The sequence below is a fragment of the Solanum verrucosum genome, unplaced genomic scaffold (assembly GCF_900185275.1).
Source record: "Solanum verrucosum unplaced genomic scaffold, falcon-dt-bn FXZP01000261.1, whole genome shotgun sequence".
NCBI classification, from domain to species: Eukaryota; Viridiplantae; Streptophyta; class Magnoliopsida; order Solanales; family Solanaceae; genus Solanum; species Solanum verrucosum.
In genome coordinates this window covers 6,273,620-6,296,594 of record NW_026019969.1, presented here as the reverse complement: position 1 = coordinate 6,296,594, position 22,975 = coordinate 6,273,620, and the positions used below count along the sequence as shown (strand labels likewise).

General features: G+C 32.9%; 2 protein-coding genes across 2 annotated transcripts in view; one reads left to right on the top strand and one right to left on the bottom strand.

The window, feature by feature from the left end:
- LOC125815184 (serine/arginine-rich splicing factor SR30) overlaps window positions 1–20,553 on the top strand; it is a 64,562-nt gene extending 44,009 nt beyond the window's left edge. The window contains exons 2-15 of the mRNA XM_049494598.1: window positions 12,598–12,627; window positions 13,735–13,823; window positions 14,629–14,694; window positions 15,286–15,360; window positions 15,454–15,556; window positions 15,657–15,703; window positions 15,802–15,859; window positions 16,575–16,624; window positions 16,766–16,822; window positions 16,904–17,022; window positions 17,096–17,179; window positions 19,961–19,994; window positions 20,104–20,181; window positions 20,271–20,553. Coding sequence (XP_049350555.1) covers window positions 13,740–13,823; window positions 14,629–14,694; window positions 15,286–15,360; window positions 15,454–15,556; window positions 15,657–15,703; window positions 15,802–15,859; window positions 16,575–16,624; window positions 16,766–16,822; window positions 16,904–17,022; window positions 17,096–17,179; window positions 19,961–19,994; window positions 20,104–20,181; window positions 20,271–20,285 — 870 coding nt within the window. The 5' untranslated portion in view covers window positions 12,598–12,627; window positions 13,735–13,739 and the 3' untranslated portion in view covers window positions 20,286–20,553. The remainder of the gene's footprint in view (window positions 1–12,597; window positions 12,628–13,734; window positions 13,824–14,628; window positions 14,695–15,285; window positions 15,361–15,453; window positions 15,557–15,656; window positions 15,704–15,801; window positions 15,860–16,574; window positions 16,625–16,765; window positions 16,823–16,903; window positions 17,023–17,095; window positions 17,180–19,960; window positions 19,995–20,103; window positions 20,182–20,270) is intronic.
- Window positions 1,612–2,367, bottom strand: LOC125815200 (uncharacterized). Its single transcript, XM_049494613.1, has 3 exons — window positions 2,232–2,367; window positions 2,039–2,129; window positions 1,612–1,889 (listed from the first exon to the last, which is right to left on the bottom strand). Exons 1-3 carry the CDS (start codon window positions 2,305–2,307, stop codon window positions 1,754–1,756), a joined length of 303 nt encoding a protein of 100 aa, XP_049350570.1. The 5' UTR covers window positions 2,308–2,367; the 3' UTR covers window positions 1,612–1,753.
- Window positions 20,554–22,975: the final 2,422 nt, after the last annotated feature.

Here is a 22,975-nt window from a genome sequence, read left to right as displayed (position 1 = left end):
TGGGGATAACAAGAGAGTGGTAGAAAGAGTAAACTGGTCAAATTTTTATATATTATAATAATAAATATATTAAAATATAAAGGAGGAGTCTGGTGCACAAAACACATAGAGGTTTCGAAGTTTGAAAAAAAGGTTGCATCCTATGGGGTGTAATGTAGACAAACTACTCTAAAGCAATAATGACTGCTTCCACGACTCAAATTCATAACATATAGGTTACACAAAAACAACTTTACCGTTGCTCCAAAATTCCCCTAAAATAATTATTGAAGTTTTGAATCTTTATTAACCAAGAACTCTTGTTGTTAAGTGTCATATCTATTACATTGTACAATACCCTTGAAACATTGTTATTTATCGTGATTTTCACCAATAGGTCATACACAAGTTGTGATATAGGAGTAATCCTACTACAAATCAATATAGTTTCATTCATTATGTCTATTCTACATCTCAATACACTAAAAAAGAACTTGTAATTTTTTGTAAATAAATAAATAAATTAAACCCCCTTTTTAAAAAATATTATATACATATATAGTCTTTCACGATAAGTATATACTCCCTCCGTTTCAAAAAGAGTGATCTGGTTTGACTTGGCATGGAATTTTAGAAAATGAAAAAGACTTTTGAATCTTGTGGTCCTAAATTAAAGTTATGTCAAATGTACTAAATTGCCCTTTCAATTTTGTGGCTTTAAACATGTCACGTGGAAAACTGAAATTAAAATGTTACCAAAAAAGAAAAAAGGTAACTCTTTTTGAAACAGACTAAAAAGGAAAGGAGGTCATTCTATTTTTAAACAGAGGGAATATCATATGAGGGGCATAATTCAATAATGCACGACATATCAACCAAGGATTTAATTTGTTACTAATGAACTTCACCAATCAAATAGGTAGATGTTATCATTGTTGATGTTTTCAACTAGACGAAAGTCATTTTACCCTCGATGTTTTCTTTATTCATTTTCTTCCCAAGTGTTTAATTAAAGGATTGACAAAATTTAATTACGATTTCATATAATATATTAGAATAATTTCATTACTAGGAAATTGTTTTTTTATAGATCAGCTTGTGTTTCAGATATATGTATTTATTTTTAATAATATTGAAGGATTTATTTTTAGCTAAAATTGTTGTTGGTTGACAATTGTATCGTACAAACGTAAATTGTGTTAATTTTGTTCTAAGAATAATTGCGAAGAAGTTTTATAAAAAACAATTTATTTATTTTTAACATATATACTTAACATGTAAGATTTCATTAAATGTGTTATTGTTATGGTAAACTCACACTTCTTATTCATGCATATTGCTCTTTTATTATAAAAAATAAGAAGATAATAAATATGAAGAATCAAACCGTCAACAAGATGGAAGTGCATATAATCGGTCAACTCAAGGTTCCTCATATTGCTCTTTTGCTTTCCTATACTTTTATCAAGTATTTTCTAACTTTCTTTAACAGCCAAATTACAAATGAATCAAAAGGAAACTACCTTCACAATTTTTTAATTCCAACCAGCAATAATTCTGTCCATTCATTCAATGAATCGGAAAGATAAATGAAAAAGAAACAAAAGCTGCTAGTTGATAGGAAAAAATCTCTATGTTTTGGTATTTTGTTATTCAACACATCGATTACAAAAGACATGTGAGGAAGCAAGCATAGGGCTCGTGTTACCACAAATAATTTTGACACAAAAAGTAACCCCACAAAAATTTACAAATTTCATCAATATTCCTTGCTTCATTTCTTCTGTGCAAACGAATTCATGTTGATGAATTTGGGGTATCGTTCGGCATTCTTGTTGGTTTTATGATCATAATACTCAACTGCTGCAGCACCGGCTAATGCGGCGAGTGTAAGTGCTTGTGCGTGCAATCTTATTTCACATCAACAAAAAAAAAAAAAAAGTTAGCAACAAACATAACAGCTAATAATAAATCTAATATTCAGTATATATATAATTATAAGATAAAAAAGTATAATAACTGATTATAATGGAGAAATCAGTATATGATAAATTGGTACCTAGCATGGATGAGCCTGACACTGGTTTTCATGCTGGGTTTTGACCAATTGTAAGCCACCGATCCCACTATTCCACTTAGCCACAGAGATCCTTAAGAAAAAAATACATTCAAATCATCAGTTATGATAAATATGAATTTCAAATTAACAACAAGTAGATTTGAAAAAATGAAAGGAATTTATGAAAAATTACCGACGGTGCGAAGCTTGTGGTCAGAAATCCATTCCCTAGCAGATTCAAATGTAGTTTTTTTACTAGATGCCTCCATCTTTAGAACAGAACAAAGATGGAGAATCTAATTTTATTTTATTTTTTGGTAAGAGAAATATGAGAAGAAAACAACAGAGAAATAATGAAATTGTATTTCTATCATGCTTTATATATTTGCATTTTGCGGTTAGAGAAATGGAAGGAGAAAGAAGAGTGATATTTGCAACACGAGAAGCAACGGCACCCGCATCTTTTTAGCATGTGGGATAAAAAGAAAAGTTTTTTTCAATATGCCACCACTTCCCTTGGCAAAACACTTTTGTCCTCTTGTTTTTTATTTAATAATACTATAATCAGCAATAACTATTTTTTATTTTTTATTTTTTAAAATGAGTAATAAATTATTTTTGGTGCTTGAAAATAAAGAAGAGTGGCTGACAATTTCAGATGTGTTTTTAACTTTGGCAATTATCTTTAGCCTATTCATACATTTTTCCTGGAAGTATTAGAGATTAGAGAAACTTTTATTTTTTGATTGATCTTTAGAACATTTCATATATGCTTTAGTTTAGTTATCAAAAAAGAATTTATCTGGTGGTTTCTCATTGGTGGGCAGGGGCGGACCCGCATGCGCCGGTAATTTTTATATATATATATATATATATAAGATAATATATTTAAATTTGCACCCAAATAAACAAAAGTTTTCTTGGTGTGTTGATGGAAGACTGAACTTTAGAACTCAATATCATGAGTTCAAATACGATAAAGGGTTGTGCTTTTTTTTTACTAGAAATTCATAGGAATGACTTGTGTGATAAAATTTGTTAGCATATAATATTGTCTTTTGCTTGATTGTTATAAGCAGTTGGATTGAGTTCTATATATTGGTGTTTGCTTATTTCTAAATTGATGGCTTTGAATAATAATGGAATTTATATTTTGTAGATTAAGGATACCATATTTATAGTGATCAAATATGAACTTTTTAATGCCTAGGACTTGCTTAAGATAACAATAACAAGTAGTTGATACTTGATTGGCTTGGCTTAAAAGTTGAGCAAACCTATTTTTAAGTCAATTTTTTTGAAAGTGTTTGACAAATATAAAAAATGACTTAAAATAAGTTAGAAAGTGTTTGACAAGGTAAAAAATGACTTAAAATAAGTCAGAAACCAAAAATAGCCAGTAGGTCTTCCCTACTTTTTATTTTTTTGACTTAAAAGTCATTTTAGTTTGACTTTTTATTTTTAACTTACAAGCTACTTTTTTAAGTCAATCCAAACAGGATCTAAGAAAATTCTATTATGTTGTTGCTGACGAAAATATTTAGAAAAAATCTGAACCTCTACACTAATTATAAATCAAAAGTTTATATAAAGTTTGAGAAAATAGCCAAAAAAAAACCTCAACATATTAGTCAATTCTAAACTACACACTTATTCTATACGGGGTCCTATTACCCCCCTAAACTATTTAAATATAAAATAATCACCTCCCTGAAAAGGCATAACCAGTTTTATGTCAAAGTTGTGCAACACACGCGATGAATCACTGTACATTCATTTTTTTTAATTCTTTTTCTTTTTTTTTTCCTGTAAATTATAAGCCTAATCAAAATAATAACTTAATAATCTCCTGTAAAATTATGTAAAGTTTCCATTTTTATCAAACTTAGAAATTGAAATTTACAAAAATGCTTTCAAATAGAAATTGTTTTTCCAAAATACTAATGATTTCTTTAGAGAATAATAAGAGAAAATGATGAAAAATCTCTACACCAAATAAAGAAGAAGAACAACTCCATAGTAGTCTATTTAAACTTTCAATTTGAAATCCAACCCAAAAACAAAAATTCCACAAACAAGTATTCACAAATGTGGGAAACAAATTTGGTAAGAACGAAATTAGAAAGTGAAATTTCAAATTCACCATTGTTGGTTCATTGTGGTTTGGCTTCTTTTTATTTATTTATTTTTGCTGAAATTATGAGGGGTTTAAGAAAAAACTTAGAACTCCATTTTTGAGCTTCATATATGAAAGTTTCTTATGAGTTAGGTGATTGTTGTTGCTAAAAACGGTTGATGTATGATTAACTAAGCATAAATCAGTAGCTATAAACTGATTTGGAGCTCCTAGAGACGAAATTTAGAAGACCACCACTGAAAGACTTTGAGAAAAACTTGAAGAAATCTCGAAATGGGTATAACAATTTTGTGATATAAAAAAAGGGAAAGAATAAAAAAAATGAATTACTTATATAATCTCTAATGAGATACTGCCACGTGGATTATTTAGTTTAATTTTAGTCATTTTATGTCTTTTTGTTGAACCCTTACGCGCCTACAAGAGGTGTATTCACCTTCTTGGACAGGTCAGCGTTTAAGGGTCACAAAATATCGAAAATAAAAAGTTTGGGGGGGGGGAGGGGTAATAGGACCCCCGTAAAGTATAAGTGTGTAGTTGAAAATTGACTAATAGGTTAGGGGGGCATTTGACTATTTTTCTCTAATCTATTTTTAAAAAAATATATCCCAGATGGGTATATTTAATCCTCCTCACACATATTTCTTTTTTTTTTTTTGGTTTCAACGACTAATTTAAATTTATTATTTTGATGATCAAAATTATTTATGTTTCACTAATTTTCTTCTAAAATTTATTATAGATAACCCAATTTATTTATTTTCAAATACAAAAACTAAAGTAACAATATAGTCCAAAAAAATAGTTTCAAAATATATATCCACAAAAAAATTAGTTTAAATTTTTTTTCTATCCACTAAAGAATGAAAGAAAAAAATAAAATAAGAATAAGAAACTCAAATAATGATAATCAAAGAAGTCAAAAAACAATTTATGTATGAAAAAGATTAAAATATACCTTGAACTTGCTAGAAGGATCATATATATACCCTACATGAATTTCTTTTAAAATTAAAAGTAAAAAAACATAAATTTAAAACTAATTTTTTTCACTTCCTTTAAATGAAATGAAGGGTATATGTAGACTCATTTTGTAACGATATGAGTATATGTGAGTCATTTGTATAACTATAAGGGTATATATAAACTACTTTCATAACGAGGGACATATCAACTCTAAATGACAAAGTTAAAAGATATATTAAATCCTTTCGTTTGAAAAAGGGAATTATATCCCCCCTGAACTTATATCGAAAAAGTCAGTTACACACTTTAACTATCATGGTGACCTCTTACACCTATACTATTTAAAAGTAAATTTATTTACCCCCTAAAATTGACGTGGCAAAATAAAATAAAATAAAATAAAAACAAATCATGCGCGTTAGATAATTATTAAATTAAAAAAACAAACAATCAAAAAATCAAAATTCTCCTTATACCCCACCCCCCACATCTCTTCTTCTTCATACCCACCCTTCTCATCTTCTTCACACCCAAATAAGCTTAAATGAATTAGTAACAAGAAGCAATGTAGTAATAAGTTACTGCAAAAACACCATTTTTTTACCCATAAACCTCCCGACAAGAAATCAAAACAGTACTAGGTGACTTATGATTTGTGGGTTTTAATTTGTGTTTGTTCACGTCATCGGCGAGATAGAATTTTGGGAGTTTTTCAGTCGTGGAGCTATAGTGAGATTTTTTTAGTAAATAAGATAGGCGATCGATTGAAAAGGGGAAGAAAATTATTTTCATATTATTCCTATCTTTTAAGAAACCTCCATGAAGGACATAAAAAAAGAAAAAAATAATGTCCGGATCTGAAAAATATTTGCAATTGGAAGCTCGAGTTCATGGTCAAGAAACGGAAGCAGTCTTCTTGTGATTCATTTTGGAACGGGAGCAATTCTTTCACTATACGAATCAACTTTGAATTTCGAAAAGTTTTCTTAGCGGCCATTGTAGAAATCTTCTTCTTTGCATTTTTGCTATGAAGAAGATATAATTATTAGAGAATTTCACTAATTAATTAGAAATTAATTAGTGTAAAATATAGTTAGCAAAAGAAAAGTTAATTAATAAAGAAAAAATAAATTAAAAGGATATAAAAAAATATAATTTCTGACATGGCGCTGACGTATCGCTGATGTGGCAGTGAGCGTAATACACCACATACAGTGAGGGGTCGTTTGGTGTGAAAGATAACTTAAAATAGTCCTGAAATTAAATTATAGTGCCACTTAATTTGTTGTTTGGTTGGCAAGTCCGGAATAACTTATCCCAGGATTAATAATTAGTACCGGGATAAGTTATCCCTTCCCTTGAGTGGTATAGTAATCCTGAGATAACTTATCCTGGGATAAAATGACTAAATGACAAAAATGTCACTTTAAACACTTTTTATACATTACTTTTCACATTCATGAAGGGTATATTTGTAAACTTATATGTTGTTCTTAAGATTTATTATTTTGAATACAACAAACCAAACACTCAATAAAAAATAATCTCATCATAACTTATCACATCATAACTAATCCCATCATAACTTGAATTCAAACCAAACGACTCTTGAGAGTGGTGTTGCACGTCCCAGGGTGGTATTAAACTCACTTTTAGGGGTCGTTTGGTAGAGTGTATTAGAAAAAATAACGCATGCATTAGCACTGTGTATTACTAGTACCTTGTTTGGTACTCTTTTCCAACCTATGTATAACTAATGCTTGCATTAGTTATACACTCTATTGTGTATTAAAGTGTGTATTGCTAATACCATGGATTTCTAGGTATTAGCAATGCAATGGTTTTAATGCATGCATTAGATTAACTAATGACAAAACTACCCTCTATTAATAATAATAATAATAATAATTATAATAATAATAATAATTAATTATTATAATTATTATTAATTATTATGGTCTATATAAAGGAGAAATTGAACATTTGAAGGAAGAAATTAAATTTCTTAAACAAAATCATATTATTTATGATCACTGTCTTACTCAGATAGAGTCTGCTAATAGCAAAGGAAAAAATAAGGTTGATGATGAAACTACTGCTGAAGAAAATATTCTTGCCAACACTTTGAATATTGATCCAAAACAAAATATGTTTTTAGGAATGATGCAAATTGTTACAGCTCATAAATGGTATGTTAAATGTACTATATTAATTGATAATACCTTTTCTATAACTAACATTGCTATGATTGATAGTGGCGCTGATGTGAGTTGCATTCAAGAAGGTCTTGTACCTACTAAATATTTTGAAAAAACAACTCATATGGTTAAATCTGCATCTGGTCATGCTTTAGATATAAAGTATAAATTATCTAATACTCGTATTTGCCAGAATAAAGTTTGTATTCCTCACTTCTTTTTCTTTGTAAAAAATCAGTTATACCCTCCTATTATTCTAGGAACTCCTTTTATAAATGCAATTTACCCTTTTACTAATATAAATGCTAAAGGATTTTCTGCTACTTATAAAAATCAAGATATTAGTTATACTTTTATCACCGAGCCTATTTCTAGAGATATTAATGCTCTAATTGAAATGAAACAAAAGCATGTTGATTATTTACAACTTGAGATATTTAGTATGAATATATTCGATACTTTAAAATCTGCTAAAATACAGGAAAAAATTAAACTCATTTCTGAAAAAATGGCCATTGATATTTGTGCTGATCATCCTAGTGCCTTTTGGAATCGGAAAAAGCATATTGTAACTCTTCCATATGAAGATGATTTCTCTGAGGAAAATATTCCTACCAAATCTCGTCCTTGTCAGATGAATACCGAATTGGTTGAATTCTGCAAAAAAGAAATTGATAATTTATTACAAAAGGGATTGATAAAGCCTTTCAAATCACCATGGTCGTGTACTGCTTTTTATGTTAATAACGCAGCAGAAAAAGAACGAGGTGTTCCAAGGTTAGTTATAAATTATAAACCTTTAAATAAATTTTAAAAATGGATTAGATATCCTATTCCTAATAAAAGAGATTTATTAACCAGATTATATGATGCTAACATCTTTTCAAAATTTGATTTAAAATCTGGATATTGGCAAATCCAAATATTTAGAGACCATTCATATAGAACGGCATTTAATGTTCCGTTTGGACAGTACGAATGGAATGTAATGCCTTTTGGGTTAAAAAATGCTCCCTCAGAATTTCAAAAGATAATGAATGATATTTTCAATCCTTATTTGGACTTCATCATAGTTTATATTGATGATATTTTGGTATACTCTAAGACTCTTGAAATGCATATTAAGCATTTAGATATTTTTAAGAAAATAGTTATTCAAAATGGTTTGGTTATATCTAAACCTAAAATGAGTCTTTTTCAAACAGAAGTTAGATTTTTGGGGCATTTGATTTGTCTAGGAAAAATGACTCCTATTCAACGATCTATTGAATTTGCATAAAAATTTCCTGATATTATTACAGATAAGACGCAATTGCAACGGTTTCTGGGAAGTTTAAACTACATTTCCCCATTCTACAAGAATTTATCTCGAGATTTGGCTCCGTTATATGACAGGCTAAAAAAGGATCATAAAAAGCCTTGGACCAATAGTCTCACAGATCTTGTAAAGACTATTAAAGAAAGAGTTAAATCTTTACCTTGTTTAACCCTTACTAATCCTGCTTGGCCAAAGATTGTAGAGACGGAAGCGTCTAATATTGGGTATGGAGGTATATTAAAACAAATTAATCCGCATGATAAAAATGAATATCTTATTCGATTTCATTCAGGAAAATGGAGCGATGCTCAGAAAAAATATGCGACGGTAGCCCATGAAATGTTAACTATCGTTAAGTGCGTTTTAAAATTTCAAGATGATTTATATAATCAAAATTTTTTGATAAAACTGATGCTCAGTCAGTCAAGTATATGTTTGATAAAGATTTTAAACATGATGCGTCTAAGTTAATTTTTGCTAGGTGGCAGACACAATTAGCCTCTTTTGATTTCGAAATTCAGTATAAAAAGGGAAGTGATAACTCTCTCCCAGACTTCTTATCAAGGGAATATCTTTCTTCTGATGGGTTTTCTTGACTTCTTTCCTGATAAAGATTTGGTTACGATTTTGAAGGCAGTTCCTCTTATTAGAGATTTAAAGGAACTTATATTATGGAAAATTATAGACGGAATGGTGATTGATATTGTCAATAATTACATGATTGAACAAGAGCTTTATGAAAGATTTTATTGTGATGAAGTTTATAACCTCTTGAATGATTAACTTCTTGAATGATTAAAACTAAATGCTATGTTTGCAGGATGGATCCTCCTTGGATAACCAAGGCTAGAGGAAAATGCAGTTATACTCGCGGAAGGGGAAGATCATCCCCAAGTTCATCAAGATCATCATACGAATCTTCATCATCTAGTACTCCAATTATACAAAAGGGAGGAATGAGTTTATATAACTTACACTCTAGAGCACAAGAAAGAGCTTCATCATCAATACATCTGGAAGATATTCCAGAAAGTGATCCATTATATGCTAAACTACAGGAGTTTATAACTCAAAAGCAGGGTGATTCTTTTGCTTCAATCGCCAAAGAAGAAGTTGATGATATCAAAACATATGAAAAGGTAGAAAAAAGAGAAATGATATTTCTCTTAGAAAACTCTGACATACAGAGAAGAGAAGAACCTTGGAAGATATTCCAGAGGTATTTAGTTAATGGGCTTTATTTCCCGGGTGAGTCATACAAAACTTGGAAATATTATGAGACTCTGCTAATAAGCACAGGTGTTGAATTTCAACATTTTTCAGGATATAATACAAGTGAGAATGTTTATAACTTCTCTAAAATGATTATAAAACACATCATTCATATTGAAAATTGGGGTATTTCCTCAATGACTGAAAGACAATTCAGTCTAAACAAAGTCATGGTAAGCTTTACCTATTGGGATTATATTCAGGCATTTAATAAAGTTCTCTGTTATAACAATGAGAGGCATAAACATACTTGGTTTATAAAAGTATGTGCCAAGATATTTGCGAATCCTATACCAAATTGGTTTTTAAACTGGTGGTCATACCACGGGCCAACAATAAAAATATTGCCCGAACCATTTCACAAGTTATACAAAGAATGGGTCAAGGTTTCCCCAGATCTTTACAAATTATATCATCAAGAACATATTTGTTATTTTCAACAAATTGAACAGATATACTTTTTGATAGAATTCTCTGTTCCATGGATTCATAAATGGGTTCCGGAAGTAGATTTTACTGAGGAACAAATCCCTTGTCTATACAGAACTTATTATAATAATTTTTGGGACAAATTGATGAAGAAAGATCCTCAAACAAAGTCCATATACGGACAAGAACTGCTGGATCTAATTACGAAAACCATACACGATTATAAATCAATTCCTAATAAAGGAATCATGACTGATGACTCGACCTCCGTAAAACATATGGCTAGAAAAATTTCTAATCATGATGAAGGAGAGCAAAATGAAATGATTATGAGATATCTAGAAGAAGTCAAGAAAATGATTCTTCTAAATATAAGTCATTACGCAAAATCAGATTCTTCGATGCGTAGTGAAACAAGTGAAGATATGCACGAAGCCCAACAATATGAAAAAGAAAGTCCAGTGGATGCATTGAAGAAAGCCGAAGATTTTTTGGCAAAATTAAAAGACAAAGTGTAAAGCTTAGGCGCGTCGGTAGTGGGCCCGCACTACTGTAGCAACACTGTTCACCAACAGTAAATACACTGTTACCAGGACCCAGATAGGGGCCCAGTATCCTGTACATAGATGCTTTCTTTTTCTATAAATATGTTTGTTTTTCTTTAAAGAAGAGTAGGTTTTAGAAACTCTCTTCCCTTCTTTATTTCTTCCTTTCTCTTTCCCCACTTGTAATATATTTTCAAGTATTGTAACCTTACCGGACTTTGGCCGGAGGAATAGTAAAGTGTTCTATTTGCTACAAGGTACTTCCTTTTATTTTCAAGTTTTTATTTCTGAATTAAGCCGTGACTATGTCCGGCTAAAAAATTATATCTATGCCGGATAACTAACTTCTCTTTTATATAGACCATGAATGGATCTAAGCTTTATTTAAATATAGAAGAATTTTAGTATGGCTTCTCGACTTGGTTCCGAGATTGAGGTACAGTCAGATCTAGTACTACTTTTATTGGCTTTGTCTTTATGACTCCGTCTGATGAGCCGTGGTTTTTAGCCTGAAATTGAGTTTGATAAGTAGGGCGTCTCATACCCGGTTAGAACTATCAGACAATAAGCTTAATAAAAGTATGTATTAGCTTCTTGACAGACCCTTTGTTTGGGTAAAATAATTAAACCATGCAGTCTGAGAAACTATGTTAAAATTCTTGTGTATTTCGATTCTTATGTAGTTGGACTACCTCTAAGGATATTGACTTGCTTGATCTATGACCTGGCGGACTACCGCCAGATCAGTGATCCTGTATCGTTGGTATCAACATAAGAATCGAAAAACACAAGAATTTTAACATAGTTTCTCAGACTGCATGGTTTAATTATTTTTACCCAAGCAAAGGGTCTGTCAAGAAGCTAATACATACTTTTATTAAGCTTATTGTCTGATAGTTCTAACCGGGTATGAGACGCCCTACTTATCAAACTCAATTTTAGGCTAAAAACCACGGCTCATCAGACGGAGTCATAAAGACAAAGCCAATAAAAGTAGTACTAGATCTGACTGTACCTCAATCTCGGAACCAAGTCGAGAAGCCATACTAAAATTCTTCTATATTTAAATAAAGCTTAGATCCATTCATGGTCTATATAAAAGAGAAGTTAGTTATCCGGCATAGATATAATTATAATAATAATTATTATAATTATTATTATTATTTTTGTAAAAGAATGTGGGGGTATTTTTGTAAACAAATATTTTTTTAATAGTCTTTATACAAGGCTTGCTATTTCCAATACATCAAACCAAACAATGTATAAGAAATAATGCAAGCATAACTAATGCAAGCATTACTAATGCTTGCATTACTAATGCATGCATTACTAATACATCATATTCAGCATTATTCTTATACACTCTACCAAACGACCCCTTATGTAGTAAAATGTGTAATGGATCTTCATATTAAGCGTGTAACTGACTTTTCGATACAAGTTCAGGGGTAATCTATGTCTTTTCCCTTGGAAAAAATAACCACCATAGGAAAAGTATATTTTATTCCGCTTATCTTTTTCATTAAATATTCAAAAGTGTACTAGGACAGATGCTATGTATTGACGTGTTTAGATTTAGGAAAGTTTCTAGACAGCGTACGATAGCGATGTTTTTTCTCCCTTATAAATAAGTTCCGCGCATCTTCTAAAGCCATTTGTATTTATTTTGTCTACTCTAATCCTTTTTTTCTTTCTACGCAACCTCTCGTTGTTGTATCATCAAGGTAATCTGTTTTTCTTTTTCTTCTCCTAATCCAATTTATTAGGTAAAATTAATTAACTATATACTATAATTTTTCATGGCTTCTCTGTTTTGTCTATGCGAAGCTCTGTTTTCCTATGTAACATAATTTTTTATTTCGTAGTTCTTGAAGAATCTTTAGGGTTTTTCTACTGTTTTTTTTATGCGATCATATCAAGAACTTATAATAAGAACCGTTTAAATATCTAAAGGATTATATATCAGTAACGAATTTGGTTGAATTTCTTGATTTCTGTCTCCCGGTCTTTGAGTGTTTGGTACGGAGTATTTTTTTTTAATGGAAAATAATTTCCTAAAAAATGTTTTCTGGTGTTGGCGTGATGACTATTTTCCCTAAAAAGTAGTACTATATGTTAAAGTTAAAGATTAATCATAGTATTCACAATTTTGGTGATGTTCTGATGAAATTTTTAGGTATACATTTTGATAGTAAGTGCAAGAAAAATGACTTGAGTACATAAATGATCGGAACTTATCTCTCCCTTTTTGATGGAATGTCATCGAACAACCTAACACTAGGAATGACTTTAGGCGTACCATATATGCTGAAAAGAAAAAAAACAAGAATTTGTGATTTTCTCTGTATATCTGATGTTTGATGTGACTACTATTGCTGACAAGTATAATCTTTAAGAATTGATTTAGATTGATAATTTATGGTTTTTGCTACTCTGATTCTTATTATATAAAACTTCATTTTGATTTTGGTGTTTGTAACGATATTCTTTATGTAGAAGCTTATCTTTAACAAATCAAGAACTGTTAATAGTTCCAGATTATCTTCTTGCATTTTGTTGCAATGTTACTTTACTTTTCTTCTTTGTTTAACCCTTCCTTAGTTTGGCCATTCCTCAAGGCCTTTCACCGATGAGCTACGGTCAACTCTGGTAAGCCCCTCCTCCCTCCAAACCAAAAAAGCAAAAAGAAAATAAACTTCTCTTATTTGCGTTCTTGACTGTCTACATTACCACTTAAATCTTACTTTATTACATAAATTAAAAAAAAAATGTCCACATTACCACATCCAATGTTTGAACAAGCTGCTTATTTTTTTGGGTATTGATTTCAGGCAATATGGGTCGTCTAAGTCGGACTATCTACGTCGGAAATCTTCCTGGTGATATTCGGGAGAGAGAAGTAGAAGATTTGTTTTACAAGGTTAGTTAGATAAATTACTAATCCAATTTCATGTGCTCGCTATCACTAAGCTATACATTTACCTTTCAATTTGTTTCTCCTTTTGCGTTAATGCCACCTAAAAGAGCGCCAATAGTTTCCATGAGAACTTGTACTTTTTGCTGGATTGGAGGAGGAATGAATTTGATTAACGCAGAGGGAAAGATAGCGGGGGCTACCAATGCAAGTTTTCATTCTTGTAATATGGTGTATATCTGGTTGCCTCTGTGTAAGTTGTGCTTAAGTGGATTAGTAAACCCTGTACGACTAATAAAGTGATAAGAGGTGTCTCATCCAAATTCATGTTCTAATGAAAGCGTAGTCATCTCTTTTTGCTTTTCTAGAGTGTGAGAATACTTGTTTTTTCCTTATTTAAGCTTAAATCTCTTCAATGGTCCGTACCTATTCAGTGAGCTTCTATTACTGTCACAGTACTCATTCAGCCTTTCAGTTTTCCAAGTAGCTCCTGAAAGTCATCTAATTTGGTACTTTTTGTGTTCTTTTCCTTATAGAGAAGCCACACAACTTTGCAATGTAGTATAAATTAGACATGTTTTAAATTTATTGCTAAAGTCTTTCTGTCATTATATTTGTCAGTAATGTAATTGCTCTTGATTGATTTCTAGGTAGGTTTCCTTGAGATATATTATAAGTTATGGATTTTTTGATATGTATACCTTTTGGTTGTTTGGACCAGTATTGTGTTGATAACGCTGCCCCCCCGACCGCCCCTTTCTTCCATATGCCAAGTGCTAATCTTTTGAATTTTCTCGGTGATTTCCTGCAGTATGGTCCCATTGTGGAAATTGATTTGAAAGTTCCACCTAGACCACCTGGTTATGCGTTCGTAGAGGTGAGTTCTTTGCTAAGAATTGAATCACCAAGATGTTAGTTTTTCCCTTAGGGATCATTCTGCTAGGGGTTTTGGAGATATATCCCCACATAAAAATCAACTTTAGTTTACACAATATTTGATTGGGGTTTGATTTCAGTCGCCACAGAAAAACAAGAATTACTTAATACACTGTTTAGTTGTTCCCTTTTGTTTTCGTTATAAATAATACATGCATGAGTTATGCGGGAATCATTTTATGTGGGATAGAATGAGAAATAAGAATATGGGTATCTGTAATACATGGATTTAGAAATGCCTGAATATCATTCATAATAGTTAATTTCTTTTTAAAAGCAAGCATATATTTTAAAATTATACACATATACTATTAATATATAATATTATCTAACTAAATATCCAACAAGAAATAATCGGATTATGCAATCCTTGCATTATTCATCTTTACATTACTAATCCTGGCGTAAGTGGCCTCTAAACCAAACAATCCCTTGTTGTATCGGCAGATGGCTCAATTTTCTGCATGCGTTTCTTTATGCTACAGAATTTCTGATAAGATCTAATTGTGTCAATTCTTTTTATATGTTCCAGTTTGAAGATCCTCGTGATGCTGATGATGCCATCCGTGGGCGTGATGGCTATGACTTTGATGGGTGTCGCTTGCGAGTTAGTTGTCTCACATTCCCCCTCTTTTGGTGATGTGGTGATGTTGGAAGTCGGATATTTTTACCATATTGTTGTTTATTATGATTTTTGTAGGTTGAACTTGCACATGGTGGGCGAGGATCATCATCATATGATCGCCACAGTAGTTACAGTAGTGGGAGTCGTGGTGGATTTTCTACGCGCTCTGACTATCGCGGTTAGTCTGATTTTGATAGTGTTATCATGATTTTTGCCTCCTTGAAAATTAACTTATTTCATATGGTTTCACTTGCTTGCTAAAATGTAAATATTTTCAGTACTGGTCTCTGGACTACCATCTTCTGCTTCATGGCAAGACTTGAAGGTTAGAATTTATAACAGCTGTCATGTTATGATCAGTAAAAAATTGTGAACTTGCTAGAGCTTTGGATCAATGTGGTTTCTCTTACTTGGTTTTGCTAGGATCACATGCGACGAGCTGGAGATGTCTGCTTCTCTCAAGTTTTCCGAGATCGTGACGGTGAGTTATTTTATTGTGGGAGTTTCTATGGTTGCATTTATTCAATTCTTGATGTGTTTGATTCATCCATGTATGTTCTCAAGGATGGAAATGTACATTTATTTTAAAGTTATACTCCCTCTGTTGCAATTTGTTTGTATTAGTTTGACTTGGCACGGAGTTTTAAAAAATGTATGACTTCTAAATCTCGTGATCTTAAACTAAAGACGTGTCTAATTTACTAAAATGCTCTTTGAATCTTGTGGTCCTAAATATGTCATCTAGGATTATGGATGTAAAGAGTAATTCTAAATATAGTAAATGGTGTTCTTTTTGAAAATATACTAAAATAGGAAGTAAGACAAAAAAATTGGAACATAGTATTTTAGACATTTTTGCTGAAGGAGTGCCGAACATAACAAATTGACACATGAGACAATCAGGTTACTTATTGATCATCTGGTGCTTTGTATCTTAGAAAGACCCGAGAAGCATGGCTCTTCGAAGTGTTACTTGGGATAGGGCAAGTTCTTCAGGAAATATAGTTATACAAACAATTCCTAATCAGACACTGTATGGTGCGAGATCTCTGTACATTGCTTTCATGCCAAGGCTTTTAACAATTAAAGGAAAATGTCTTTTTTTCCTCCATTGTTTCTAGTTAAAGCACAAAATTTTAAGGATGTTTAAACATTGTACTGGAAGCAGTTGATGTTAACTGCTGCTATTTTTGCAGGTATGAGAGGGATTGTGGACTATACCAACTATGATGATATGAGATATGCGGTAGGCTATATGAAGGCTTTAATTTACTTATTATCTTTAACATCATCACTGGTTTTTTCTGCTCTGTAGTAATAATGCTTTTGTGGTTTAAGAAGTTCTATGATCTGTCAGTCTCATGTATCCTCTTTCTTGCTTTTGCAGATAAAGAAACTTGATGACTCTCTGTTTCGCAATCAATTCTCTCGAGCATATATTAGGGTCTGTTCTCTGTTGTTAGTAGAAATACTGGGTCCAATGCTGTGTCCATGCATCAATTTAACTCAGTTATATACTATTTAGGTGGACAAGTATGATAAGAGGCATAGCTATTCCAGGAGTCCAAGTCCATATTATTCAAGAAGCAGAAGTTACTCAAGAAGCAGGAGTCCTCGACGAAGCTATAGCAGCCAGAGCGGAAGGTTTGGTTCCCGACTGTCTTTTCATCTTTGCACCTCCAGAAAATTTAGCATGTTTCTAACATCCAGTTGACAGTGTATCTCCTAGGGGTAAATACTCTCGTCGCTCTGTGTCTGTCTCACCCTCAAGGGATTTTTCCCCTGCTCGCTCTCATTCAAGGTACTTTTTCGGTTCACATCAAGGTTTATATTTATTCTTTATGCTTCCGAAATTATCATGTGTTCATGTATGTTTTGAAGATGGGGTTTTAAACAGTCCTATTTCATGTTTTGATTGCATATGAGCATGCCCTATGAATTCTTTCTGTAAGTCTGCCAGATGCAGTCTGGTTGCTATTGTTCTTCTTAGGATCCTTGTTTTCCTTCAATTGAGCATTATCCCCTCTTTGGTGGTGTTTTTATGCTTGTTTGATAGAAATTCTGCATGAGGACTAGCAGCTTGACTGTATATTGGAAAATCTATTTTGAATCAGGAGTCTCTTTGTTGTTTGCATCTTTAACTCTTCTTATCTTCATGGTTTTGACTGGTTAAAGAATTGACACCTTTGTTGGAGGAAGGACTACTCACAATTTTCTACACAGGGGATTGTTTTCTACATTTCCTGCAGTGATGTCTGGTTAGCTGATCAATCACTTCTTTTTTGATGCTTCATTTCCAGTGATCTGTAGAGTCGAAAAGACTCACGGTAGTATCGCCAGAATGTATGGAGAAGTACACATCTAGTGTCTCTCTTTATCTTTCATGAGCTATAGAAGGATATCATAATTACTGGAAATGCGTAGGAATAACAATGATCATATAATTATATATATTTGGAGAGGGATATGAATTTGACACTTATCGTGCGGTCGATAGATGAAGAATCGGGAATTTGGTGCTATTTGAATGACGAATGAGAGAAGCTTATATGTTATAGACTGGTCTGTTATGTGGGAAGTTTTACAGGCACCAAGTTATCAGTGTCAACCCGAGTCCTTACTGGATGAGAAGTTATACAAGGAGATGTCCCTCTTTAAGAATTTAAGAATGAGGACTATGAGGTGACCTACCTCTCTTTTTGTGCTTAAGTTTGATGGATTTGTACCATCTATTTTCTGTAGTTCTATGCCTCCACTTCTATTAATCTAGAATATTCCGAATCTAAGTAGTGGAAGCATATGAATGCCTAGTTTTACAGTTCCTAGTTCGTCTATCTATTTAAATTTCTTTTGCAGTCTTCTCATACGTTTTATTCTTTCCTCGATGTTGTTAGAGGCACTTGAGGTTTGAAGTAAGGTTCAATGCAGATGGTGTATGTTGCTAAATTGTGTCTCAAGTCTTAACCAAAACCGGCTAATTAAATGCATTGGTATAAGATCTAAAGTTAATTGATGGGGTTCTATTAAAGAGGATAATCACTTTACGATTAATATAGCCTGTAAAGTGATATCAAAGAAGCGTCAGGAAAGAGTTTGAAATCGACTAGAAATAGGAAATTAGGAACTTAGTGTAAGAAGCTAGTCACTCAAGCTGAGCTAGATGTCTAAAATTGCATATTTTGCATCTAAATAGGTTATTTTTTTAAAGAAAGGGGTTTTGAACTTGATTATGTGGTTTTACTTTAATTTGTATTATTTCAATTAATTGCAATATATTAATTTTTATCTATATAATTGTTTGTATTTTGTGATTATTATGTCGTGCATTATATGTGCCCAAAGGTTGGGTAAGGTTTGCGTACATCCTACCCTCCTCAAACCCCACTTGTGGGATTATACCGGGTGTGTTGTTGGCGTTGCATTATATGTATCCAGGAACCATGTGTTTTGAAGTTTTTGTATAGCAATTCTATTGTACTTCGCATACCAACTACTTTTTGTTAAGGAAAGATTGCCATCGTTTTACGTTTTTCGTAAAGCAACACACTGTTCTCTTTCACAATTCCTCTTGTTTTGGGTGTAGGGGAGGAATGGTTAAAGAAGAGAACATCAGGAGAATTTAATGGGGGTTTTTTTTGCGGGTAGGGGGTGGGGGGCTTGGGGAGATGGAGTTCAGGGCGTAACCATCACGACTTCTTGTAGTTTCTCATTGAATATTTTCTGGTTGTCAATTGAGTTATGAGGAAGGACTTTGTAAGTTGGGCATTTCTAGTTGAACGATTGGATAGACTTGTTTAATTTGAATTTCCAACTTAAAAGTTGATTTCCAGAACCACTAGAGAATGACATCGTGAAAGAACTCTGAAGCAATAATATTGGTGGATGAATCTAAATTTTCTTGTCTAGTTCTCTAAGATTCCAGGGAGAATTGAGATGCAGTTTCCTTTTTCCATTGTTCTCTTCTTCGTCTATCTGTTCTTTGAATGGGGGGTTTCTTCAGAGGGGACCAGCTTTTTGGTTTAGTAAGATGATTACGAAGATTGCCTTTTTTATTTTCTAGATCTGGCTTCCGCGGCAATCTGGGAATTGCTATATAGACAGGTGATGGTTAATGGTGCTCAAATTCAGACAACTCGTTTGGTTGTGGCTGTAACCTGATTTAGTGGATGAGCATCTCCGACAAACTCTGGATGGTAAATTGCATTTTAATATGTTATTAAGGTGGATCTACCTCACAACAATATATCAAGTTGTTTTGGGGCTAATCCTTTCGTGGAACACAATCCAATAGACAAATAAAACTTATTTTGTTTTTAGAGCATGGGGCTGGAGCAGGCATTTGTATTGTTATGGCTCTCATAAATTGGACATGCAACCTCCAGGAAGTGTGTTGCAAATGGTTCTTGTTTCAATGTGTTCCCGTCGGGTGATTGGTATTAGAGATTGCGGCAGCTGTTTGATAAATACTATGATTGTGGACGTGGAAGTATAGCATGGATTCATTTGGGAAAGGTCATTCTGGAACCTTTTGGCCACAGAATTCTATTGATATTAACTAGAATTGTTTCTGGGGTTTTTGCAGATCTCTATCAAGATCCAGATCTCCACTTTCACCTGTAAGTAGCACTAGCTTTTTAACTCCTCTTTATGGATATTGAAGTTCCAACTGTGCTATATTAAGTCATGTATAGGAGTTATGCTTTCATAATCTTTGCTGCCTTGTAGCCACCTTGTAGGAGGCACGGAAGGAGCCCGAGCCCGAGCCCGAGCAGGAGCAGGAGTCTGTCCTATTCTCGCTCTTCGGTATGATTGAATAGTCATTGTGTGGTTGTAGCGTTCATGTCATCATTAGACCTATTTCCATGTTCATCATTTGAGAATGTTATATGCAGGGGATATCGGAATGAGACTTCTACAGAAACAAAGCGGAGATTGTAGCCAAAATAAAGTAGTATGCAGACTTGCAGGATGTGAAGGAACTGGCTTTTAGCGCAGTGCTTACTATGGATAAATCTTTTGAGTTGTTGTAATGGAGCTTTGAATTCTAGCTAGCTAGTTGCGCGTTTTAGAAACTTGTTCTAGTTTAATCGCCATGCATGCTTCTTGAACTGCTAAGTAAAACTTGAGGATGTATATCTGTTACATATGACCCGTGATTTGTCACTTGTTGCCTGCTATAAGTGAGTCCACCCATTATCAAATGTTTTTCGTTTAAGCCATGAGATTTGTGGTAATGTTGTGAAATACCGGTAGCCGGGTGGTGTTGCTGCCAAGACTGCTTTTGAGAATATGAAGGGAAGTTCCTCAGAAAATAGTATTGTTCAATCAAATAGTCTTCCTCATTCAATTTTGCAATATTTGGGATAATTTTGTCCATAAAATTCAAAATAAGAGCTAAATATCAATGTTATGACTTAGGATGTATAATAGTCTGTCAATATAAGTATGCCAAAAAAAATAAACTTGAGCAAATGAAATTATTACACGAGTCTTGTCTTTTTTTCTCACTCATCTCAAGAACTTTTTTTTCCATGAACACTTCACAATACCTTCCCTTTTGTTATGAGGTTCTTTTTTCCGATAAATTAAGCATATTATATCTAACAGAATATTTGGTCACGTGGAAAATACGTCAAACACTTGAAATGAATGATCTTTTTTATTCATCTGTTTATCTTTGAAATATTTTACTTAAATCTACCTGAAAATTCAAATGAAAAATAATCATAGGTTAGATTGAATCGAATATACATGCCGATACAAGGATCATTTTCCACCTTATATGTTTATATTTTAGTTAAATCTACCTGAAAATTCAAATGAAAAATAACTATAGGTTAGATTGAATCGAATATACATGCCGATACAAGGATCATTTTCCACCAAAAAAGTGATTGTATATTAGATTGAACCCAATATGCACGCTTAACTTAATCAAAGTCAAAGGAAGATCCCTGGTAAGATGTGGGGTGTGGCTGGTGATACCATTTGGGACCACTAGTTAGTTCCCACAACGTCGGGGCCTCTCGAGATTCACCCCGGAAACAAGTTTTGTAATGCTATCAGCTCATTTAGAGCTGTGGCGTGCATATTTCTACCGAGAGTAGGGAAGTCCGTCAGGCTCTGCATATTATTGGGCCATTTATCTAATATTCAACCACTTTAATGCCCCACTTGGTTACAAGCCAACGTTACCTGACTCAGCAATAAATAACATCTGGCTAATTATATTTATATGTTACACCAATGTTGTTTTTTCTCGATGTGGGAGCATACTGCTTTCTACAACACAAAATATATACTAAACGGAAGAAGAAAGATAAAAGATCCCACAAAATGTAACATCGCTTGACACTCCACTCCCACACAAATTAGTGGCAACCAAGTAAAAGCTCTACATTATTTCGTACTCATTAGTGAACTAATGACATATGTACCTAAAAGGGATGGAGCTAGTTGCATATTTCTTAGATCTTGTTGAGCAATTTAATCAAAAGACCCAAAAACAACTTTATTATATATTGTTTCTTGAAGTGTTTTATTTGAACTTAAAAAAAGTAGTTGTATGTTAGATTGGATCAATCGGCACTTAATCAAAACCGAAAAAATCTTCTCTGCAAGGTGCGGGCTAGTGGCACCATCTGGACCATGTAAAGCTGTAGCGCAACATGGCGTGCACAGTTCTGCCGCCGAGAGTAGAGATGCCCAACAGAATGACTAGTGTAAAAATAGTTTGTAATTCTTATCCTTTCGTTCTCTCTTTATTCATTAATTTGCACGATATGACCCAATTGTGGTTGTATGTTTGATTGGTTTGTTTATTCACTAATTTGTATGATATTACCCAATTAAAGTTACAAAGAGTGGTTGTATGTTTGATTGGACTTGATACGCACGCTTAATCAGAAACCGAAGAATCATCTCTATAAGATGCAGGCTAGTGGCACCATCCTGCAGAGCTTTGGGGCCCTCTCGAGGCTTAACCCAAATCAAGGTTTTTTTTTTTTTTTGTACTACCAGCTCATGTTGTCGAGAGTAGAGAGATTACGGAACCCGCATCATTGAAGCCCATTTATCAAACATCCAAACCACTTTAATGTCCCACTTGGTTACAAGCCAACGTTATATAGCTCGGCGATTAGTTACAACCAGCTAATTACTATTAAACCTTAAACTAGTTTTATTTTTTCTAGATGTGGGATTAGAGTTAATCACATAAATAAGAGCCTTTTACAACACATAAAGCCAAAGAAGAAAAAGATGAGAGCACACCTAGATATCTGTCTATATATATTAAAAGATGTTTGATTCACCCTCTTGAATCTAGCTATTCCAAACAAATGACTTGTTAATCAAAATCACAACTTTCATAGCTATTACTCGATGAACGAAGACGATCAGAGTGAATTCCCTTCAAAGATACGTCAACACTATAATAATCATGTTCTTTCTTTCAACACTTGTAGCAGTAGTAGGGGCACTAGGGATTAAAAATATAGTTCGGTTGGGTTTTAGTGCCAGGCTCTTGGATTGTCCAGACCCATATCCTGTAAAAGTGTTGTCCTGGTTGTCTCCACACCCTTTTATTAAGTCTGTC

Coding starts and splice junctions, on each gene's coding strand:
- LOC125815200 (XM_049494613.1), bottom strand. CDS start 2,307: ATGGAGGCATCTAGTAAAAAAACTACATTTGAATCTGCTAGGGAATGG. Junction 2,130..2,231: donor CCACAAGCTTCGCACCGTCG/GTAATTTTTCAT, acceptor TTTTTTCTTAAG/GATCTCTGTGGCTAAGTGGA. Junction 1,890..2,038: donor GTCAGGCTCATCCATGCTAG/GTACCAATTTAT, acceptor ATGTGAAATAAG/ATTGCACGCACAAGCACTTA.